Here is an 8,526-nt window from a genome sequence, read left to right on the forward strand (position 1 = left end):
CGGCTGCTGACACCAGGTCACCTCTACTCTGATTACAGATCCTGTAGGGGTGCTCCGGCTGCTGACCCCAGGTCACCTCTACTCTGATTATAGATCCTGTAGGGGTGCTCCGGCTGCTGACCCCAGGTCACCTCTACTCTGATTATAGATCCTGTAGGGGTGCTCCGGCTGCTGACCCCAGGTCACCTCTACTCTGATTACAGATCCTGTAGGGGTGCTCCGGCTGCTGACCCCAGGTCACCTCTACTCTGATTATAGATCCTGTAGGGGTGCTCCGGCTGCCGGGTCTCCCCTACTTGACCCTGTGCTCTGACCCTTCTGAGCCAGATAGTCCTTATAGTTCCGGGTCAGGAGGGTGTACAACAAAGGGTTAATGCAGCTATTCCCATAGGTCAGACACGTTACAAAGAAATTCATGTAACTGTGAGTGGCAGGAGACAGAGCCCCGAGGGACTGCGGGGAAAATAACTGTGCCAACTGCCACCCCCAGAAAGGCAGGAAACACACCCAGTACGCTACAATGATACAAAAAATCATTGTTACAACCTTTTGATTTAAGCCTCGTCTTCTCGCTGAACGGCTGCTTCGTCCCAAGCTAGCCTGAGCAGTCCAATAGCGACGTGCTAGGCCAGCGTAGAGACCAACAATGACTAAACCGGGTACGAGGACGCTGGTCAGGAACAGGACGGTGAGGTAGGCCTTGAAGGCCTCTTGGGTCCACGTCGGGTAACAGATCCGCTTGGCGTTCCCGGCCGCGTTCCACTTCCCTTCCCTCAGCCGTATCATAATCATCATGGGTAGTGTCAGGACAAACGCCGCGAACCAGATGACGGCCGCCACTACCTTCCGTCCCCGCGTGCTGGATCGCCGGGCGTCAAACGGCTTCGCCACGGCCCGGTAGCGCTCCAACGACATGGCGACCAGGACGAAGACGCTGGCGTGCATGGTGAGGAGATCGAGACTCAGGAGGACCCGGCAACCGGCCTCGCCGAACAACCAATCGTGAGCAAAGTAGGTGCAGATGACGAATGGGATCGTAGAGAGGTAGAGGAGGTCGGCGAGGGCAAGGTTGAGTATATAGACGTACATAGAGCCGGATCGGCGGAGAGCCGCGGAACGCATGATGAAGAGGGTGTAGATGTTACCCGCCACCCCCATGGCGAGCATGATTAGGAGGGTAGCGCCGAGGAGAGAGGTCACCCACAAACCCCCACCCCCGGAGCTACCCCCTCCAGAGACACCGCCCGAGCCCCCAGAACCATGCCCTGACTGGGGTGAGATGGAGGTCACGATGGGTGTCTGGCTCTGGTTCATCGTTGGGGAAAGGTTTGAGTTCATAAATAAGGCCAGCACGTCCCTACAATGAAGTGATCACTTTACTGGGATAAACTGTTATTACTATTAGTATTCAGAAAGATTTGAAAGAGTTGCTTATGGATTCCAAACGGATTTTAAAGAGTTGCTTATGGATTCCAAACGGATTTTAAAGAGTTGCTTATGGATTCCAAACGGATTTTAAAGAATTGCTTATGGATTCCAAACGGATTTTAAAGAATTGCTTATGGATTCCAAACGGATTTTAAAGAATTGCTTATGGATTCCAAACGGATTTTAAAGAATTGCTTATGGATTCCAAACGGATTTTAAAGAATTGCTTATGGATTCCAAACTGATTTTAAAGAATTGCTTATGGATTCCAAACGGATTTTAAAGTGCTCCATGTTGGAGTGAATAGAGAATCATAAAGAATGTGAAGTGACTTTGCGCACTGCATAAGATCCAGTGAAAAACAGACAGAACCAGACAAAAACAACAACTGTTCTGCATTGTTGAGGGAGATAGCACGTTGTTCTGCATTGTTGAGGGAGATAGCACGTTGTTCTGCATTGTTGAGGGAGATAGCACGTTGTTCTGCATTGTTGAGGGAGATAGCACGTCAGCATGTCACTGCACATTTTAAACCTGCTGGAAACTGTGTATGTGACAAGTAACATTTGACTTGAAAACACATAAATCGTCTTTGGCCTTCTGACTCTTTATCTAAATTGAATCTAAATCCAATAGGAAAACAGGCCGTGTGTAGTGATGCTTCAACAGTGGCTTCAGTTCCACTACGACTGTTAACCTGCAGCTTTAAGGTGAACCAGGACATGGCTGACAAGTCCACCTCATCGAGTGTCTCTTATCTCCCGATGTTTCCACGTCCCCACTCCAGCTCCTCCAAGCTCCCATGATCCTTTCCTTCCTGCGGGTACCGGACGAAGCCCAGGCGATACAGAAGAACAGACAGACGCTTCAGTTTCTAGTGGACTTGAACCGCAGCGGTGACTTGGGAGTAGCTTGATGTCCTGTGTTGACAGTGTGTTGTCATTGGTCAGTTTGTGGTGATTCAGAAGCTCTCAGACTGTATCCAGAGGTTAGGTTGTCTTGTGTTCTCAACTGGCACGGTGGATGGTCATTGTTGGTACCTCTCAAAAGGTCAATGTTGGGCTGTTCCAATAGAGTAACTGGGGCCCCTTCTAGTGTTTAATTCCAGAGCTCTTCATAGGCGTCTTGTTGTGTCCGTCTTCTTCTTTCCTTCAACTGCAGTCTTCTATTCTCTTTCCTTCTCTCTGTCCTCTGACCCCTTTCCTTCTTCCTCTTTGTCCCCTTTACCTCTCTCTTGCTCTGTTTCTCCTCTCTCTCACTCTCTCTCCCCGTCCCCCTCACTCTCTCTCTCTCTCCCCGTCTCTCTCTCTCTCTCATATAGGTGTAACCCAGGATGACTCTTTGGATTTATGAGTGATTCACCTCAGCCCCGGTCCTGCTCTCTTTAAACACCTGGGTGCAGTTTTAAACACCCCTGGTTCGCTGGCGCTAAAACAACACACACACACACACACACACACACACACACACACACACACACACACACACACACACACACACACACACACACACACACACACACACACACACACACACACTGACATATCATTCGATCTCTATATTTTACACATGAACTCTTTAGATGTCATTTTCAAATCATTTACATATTTAAAACAAGAGGAGACCAATGTACGGATTTATAAAAAATAGTTTGTAGTACCTCAAACATGAACATTTACAACCAATCTTCTTCTATATTGGAAAACACCCTTGATAACACAAATAAAAGCACGACATGGGAGGAATGACAAGTATGTATCAATCAATGATGTTCTTTGCATGTCTCCTCAGTCTAAATAGGTTGTCTAATACCTTAAAATATCTTCGGTCATACAGGATATGTAGAAAGAGAGATCTGTCATATTCTTGAAACACCACAAAATGGCACTATCAAAAAACCCCACTATCTGTTTATACACACCCATAAGAGAGTTGAACATTATCCATAGTTATATTCAAATGTATATCTTTACATATCTCCTAACCAAACTCACCCATCTAAAATGTCAATTTCTAAGATATTAATAGGGAACTTTAAAAGTACACATTTAAATCACATTGATCTGAGAGATTAAAGTAATGACATAGTGTAAGGCACAGTGGTTGACCATGATGACAGGTCCTGCTGCAGTCTAGTGTGTTTGTACATCTGTCTTACTTAGGCAAGGACAGCCTAATCTAACTCAAACGTCTTGGTGATCTCCAGGATGGGCAGAGGAAAGGAGGAGGAGAGGAGGAACAGAAGACGGGTAGAGGAGAGGAGGAGGAGAGGAGGAACAGAAGACAGGTAGAGAGGAGGAGAGAGGAGGAACAGAAGACAGGTAGAGGAGAGGAGGAGGAGAGGAGGAACAGAAGACGGGTAGAGGAGAGGAGGAGGAGAGGAGGAACAGAAGACGGGTAGAGGAGAGGAGGAGAGAGGAGGAACAGAAGACGGGTAGAGGAGAGGAGAGAGGAGGAACAGAAGACGGGTAGAGGAGAAGAGGAGAGAGGAGGAACAGAAGACAGTTAGAGGAGAGGAGGAGAGAGGAGGAACAGAAGACGGGTAGAGGAGAGGAGGAGAAAGGAGGAACAGAAGACGGGTAGAGGAGAGAAGGAGAGAGGAGGAACAGAAGACGGGTAGAGGAGAGGAGGAGAGGAGGAACAGAAGATGGGTAGAGGAGAGGAGGAGAGAGGAGGAACAGAAGACAGTTAGAGGAGAGGAGGAGAGAGGAGGAACAGAAGACGGGTAGAGGAGAGGAGGAGAGAGGAGGAACAGAAGACAGTTAGAGGAGAGGAGGAGAGAGGAGGAACAGAAGACGGGTAGAGGAGAGGAGGAGAGAGGAGGAACAGAAGACAGTTAGAGGAGAGGAGGAACAGAAGACAGGTAGAGAGGAGGAGAGAGGAGGAGAGAGGAGGAACAGAAGACGGATAGAGGAGAGGAGGAGAAAGGAGGAACAGAAGACGGGTAGAGGAGAGAAGGAGAGAGGAGGAACAGAAGACGGGTAGACGAGAGGAGGAGGAGAGGAGGAACAGAAGACGGGTAGAGGAGAGGAGGAGAGAGGAGGAACAGAAGACAGTTAGAGGAGAGGAGGAGAGAGGAGGAACAGAAGATGGGTAGAGGAGAGGATGAGATAAGGAACAGAAGACAGGTAGAGGAGAGAAGGAGAGAGGAGGAACAGAAGACAGGTAGAGGAGAGGAGGAGAGGAGGAACAGAAAACAGGTAGAGGAGAGGAGGAACAGAAGACGGGTAGAGGAGAGGAGGAGAGAGGAGGAACAGAAGACGGGTAGAGGAGAGGAGGAACAGAAAACAGGTAGAGGAGAGGAGGAGAGAGGAGGAACAGAAGACGGGTAGAGGAGAGGAGGAGAGAGGAGGAACAGAAGACAGGTAGAGGAGAGGAGGAGAGAGGAGGAACAGAAGACGGGTAGAGGAGAGGAGGAGAGAGGAGGAACAGAAGACGGGTAGAGGAGAGGAGGAGAGAGGAGGAACAGAAGACGGGTAGAGGAGAGAAGGAGAGAGGAGGAACAGAAGACAAGTAGAGGAGAGGATGAGATAAGGAACAGAAGACGGGTAGAGGAGAGGAGGAGGAGAGGAGGAACAGAAGACAGGTAGAGGAGAGGAGGAGAGAGGAGAAACAGAAGACGGGTAGAGGAGAGGAGGAGGAGAGGAGGAACAGAAGACGGGTAGAGGAGAGGAGGAGAGAGGAGGAACAGAAGACAGGTAGAGGAGAGGAGGAGAGAGGAGGAACAGAAGAGGAGAGGAGGAGAGAGGAGGAACAGAAGACAGGTAGAGGAGAGGAGGAGAGAGGAGGAACAGAAGACAGGTAGAGGAGAGGAGAGGAACAAAAGACGGGTAGAGGAGAGGAGGAGGAGGAACAGAAGACGGGTAGAGGAGAGGAGGAGAGAGGAGGAACAGAAGACGGGTAGAGGAGAGGAGGAGAGAGGAGGAACAGAAGACAGGTAGAGGAGAGGAGGATGGGGGAAGGAAGGGTCCATCAATGCTTGTGTCTGAACATAGCCTCCACTGCAAAACACAAACATGAGGTCAGATGTTAATAAACACTTTATAACCAAACAATAACAGCAATATATGTTTATAAACCCTTTATAAATAGTAAAACATGGTCCTCTCTTACTGGAGTCCTCCTGAGGGGACATCGGCATGCTTATAAACACACATAGATGTTAATAAATATAAACCCTTAATAAGAGGTTGTAATCTCTTACTGGAGTACTCCTGAGGGGACATCTGGATGCTGATGACATCATTGAAGTGTTTCAGCCAATCCTGTTGCTCAACTTCCGTCTCGCAGGTAAACAGGAAGCTGCGCTCAGGTGTTACTATGGTGATGCCGTGTTGCCAGGCGCCGTTGCAGTGGGTTCCGGCGGGAAGGCCAGGGCTAGCTCTGTAACCATGGTCTTGGTGCCCTAGGAATGCCTCACCCTTGGCAAAGGCATCCTGGCAAGGTAGGGGAGGTAGAGGGGGTGAGGTGAGAGTGAGAGTGAGGTAGGTAAGGGAGGGTGAGGTAGAGGGGATGAGGTGAGAGTGAGGTAGAAGGGGTGAGGTGAGAGTGAGGTAGAGGGGGTGAGGTGAGAGTGAGATAGAGGGGGTGAGGTGAGAGTGAGGTAGAGAGGTGAGAGTGAGGTAGGGGAGGTGAGGGAGGGAGGGTGAGGTAGAGGGGGTGAGGTGAGAGGGAGGTAGAGGGGGTGAAGTGAGAGTGAGGTAGAGAGGTGAGAGTGAGGTAGGGGAGGTGAGGGAGGGAGGGTGAGGTAGAGGAGGGAGGGTGAGGTAGAGGGGGTGAGTTGAGAGTGAGGTAGGGGAGGGTGAGGTGAGAGTGAGGTAGGGTGAGGTAGACAGGGTGAGGATGAGTTAAATGGGGTGTGGTGAGAGGGGTGAGGTTAGAGAACAGGCACCATAACAATATACAGTCGACACACAACTTAACCTGCCACGTTACATTCTGTACAGTACATACATACTGTTACATTGTAGCGGTGACTTATTCTCACACTCTACTTCTTCAAACTGCCATTCACTGACCCGCTTCCTTCAAACCTTTACAGCATTTATCTCTAACACTGCTCATGTATTTATATTCTGCTGGTCAAAGCCTGTCTCTGGCTGGCTGCATTGGCTGGCTACACAACTTGGTCTACTTCATCAAACAGACAACGCTGCATCCCTAATGGCCCCCTATGCCTTTTATAGTGCACTACTTTTGGCCAGAGCCTTAAGATCCCTGGTCCAAAGGAGTTTTTATTTGACCTTTATTTAACTAGGCAAGTCAGTTAAGAACAAATGACGATCTAGGAACAGTGGGTTAACTGCCTGTTCAGGGGCAGAATGACAGATTTGTGCCTTGTCAGCTCGGGGAATTGAACTTGCAACCTTTTGGTTACTAGTCCAACGCACTACCCACTAGGCTACCCTGCCGTGCACTATAAAGGGAATAGGGGGCCATTTAGGATGGAGAAGAAGTCTTCAATCTCTTTATTTCCATACGGGCTCCACACCTCACTACAGCCTGTGTATGGTTCTCTGTAACAGCCCCAGTGTGAAACCTTGATGAAGGCAGCTGTCCTAACGTTGCTGTATTCAACATATGGCATCTGAGCCTGTAGTGTGAGGCTCCCCTCGTCTGTTCTATCTCATGTGGCCAGGTCTGGCCCTCCCTAGTACGCTCCCCTGGGCTTTCACTTTCCATCGTTGTGTGTAATGATTCAAACCAGGCACGCTAAGTAGAGCACGACATCACCCTCATACACACTCTACAGAATCTCCATAGTGTTACATCTAGCCAATATTAGTTTAGGTGTTGATGTGAGGTGACTTGAGAGAGGGTGCTAGTGAGTTCTCTGCCTCTTTGGAGTCGTGGTTTGGGGTGTGTGTGTGTGTGTGTGTGAGAGTGTGCGTGTGCGTGTGTGTGAGAGAGAGTGTGCGTGTGCGTGTGTGTGAGAGAGTGTGCGTGTGTGTGTGTGTGAGAGAGAGTGTGCGCGTGTGTGTGTGCGTGCGTGCGTGCGTGCGTGCGTGCGTGCGTGTGTGTGTGTGGTTTGATGGTCTTCTAATAGAAGTATCAGATTACTGTCTAGCGAGTCTCCTCTACATAGCAGCTCCTTGTTAAAACTAACAGAGAACATGTTGTACTGACCTGATACAGCAAGAGGAAACTTCATCCGTCATTATGAAGTCCTTTCAAACCTTTTGATATCAATCAGATGCATATAAAACATGAGGTCCTCTCTAGTAACTGGCCTATAAGAGCCTATCTGGGAGAAGTGTGTGTGTGCCGGTGTGTGTGCCTATGTGTGTGCCTGTGTGTGTGTGTGTGTGTGTGAAACCAGTCTTACCAGGGGATCTTTGTAGTACATGAGACGTCTGTGGTCCAGGGTGAACCAACGCTTCTTAAACCCTTCTGTATGCTGCAGAGAGAGAGACAGAAAGTCAGTATATGTCTGCTCCTCCCCCACTGAGAGATTGTTGTCCTCTGTTTGGCATCAAGGACACACAGCAGGTGTATAGATGGATAAGCTAACACATAGCAACTACAGAAGGATAAGACACCACCAGGACTTCTAATGGCAACTACAGAAGGATAAGACACCCCCAGGACCTCTAATGGCAACTACAGAAGGATAAGACACCACCAGGACTTCTAATGGCAACTACAGAAGGATAAGACACCACCAGGACTTCTAATGGCAACTACAGAAGGATAAGACACCACCAGGACTTATAATTGCAACTACAGAAGGATAAGACACCACCAGGACCTCTAATGGCAACTACAGAAGGATAAGACACCACCAGGACTTCTAATGGCAACTACAGAAGGATAAGACACCACCAGGACCTCTAATGGCAACTACAGAAGGATAAGACACCACCAGGACTTCTAATGGCAACTACAGAACAATAAGACACCACCAGGACTTCAAATGGCAACTACAGAAGGATAAGACACCACCAGGACTTCTAATGGCAAATACAGAAGGATAAGACACCACCAGGACCTCTAATGGGAACTACAAAAGGATAAGACACTCCCAGGACTTCTAATGGCAACTACAGAAGGATAAGAAACCACCAGGACTTCTAATGGCAACTACAGAAGGATAAGACA

General features: G+C 48.9%; 2 protein-coding genes across 2 annotated transcripts; both read right to left on the minus strand.

Annotated features, from left to right (window-relative positions):
- Nucleotides 1-233: 233 nt before the first annotated feature.
- Nucleotides 234-2,156, minus strand: LOC139402201 (urotensin-2 receptor-like). Its single transcript, XM_071146307.1, has one exon. It carries the CDS (start codon nt 1,336-1,338, stop codon nt 253-255), a length of 1,086 nt encoding a protein of 361 aa, XP_071002408.1. The 5' UTR covers nt 1,339-2,156; the 3' UTR covers nt 234-252.
- Nucleotides 2,157-5,235: 3,079 nt separating this feature from the next.
- On the minus strand, nt 5,236-7,820 carry LOC139402202 (arf-GAP with dual PH domain-containing protein 1-like). Its single transcript, XM_071146308.1, has 3 exons — nt 7,754-7,820; nt 5,633-5,864; nt 5,236-5,429 (listed from the first exon to the last, which is right to left on the minus strand). The coding sequence occupies exons 1-3, from the start codon at nt 7,772-7,774 to the stop codon at nt 5,401-5,403; spliced, it is 282 nt and encodes a 93-aa protein (XP_071002409.1). The 5' UTR covers nt 7,775-7,820; the 3' UTR covers nt 5,236-5,400.
- Between the last annotated feature and the right edge of the window lie 706 nt (nt 7,821-8,526).

The sequence above is a fragment of the Oncorhynchus clarkii genome, unplaced genomic scaffold (genome assembly GCF_045791955.1).
Source record: "Oncorhynchus clarkii lewisi isolate Uvic-CL-2024 unplaced genomic scaffold, UVic_Ocla_1.0 unplaced_contig_12705_pilon_pilon, whole genome shotgun sequence".
Taxonomy (NCBI): Eukaryota; Metazoa; Chordata; class Actinopteri; order Salmoniformes; family Salmonidae; genus Oncorhynchus; species Oncorhynchus clarkii.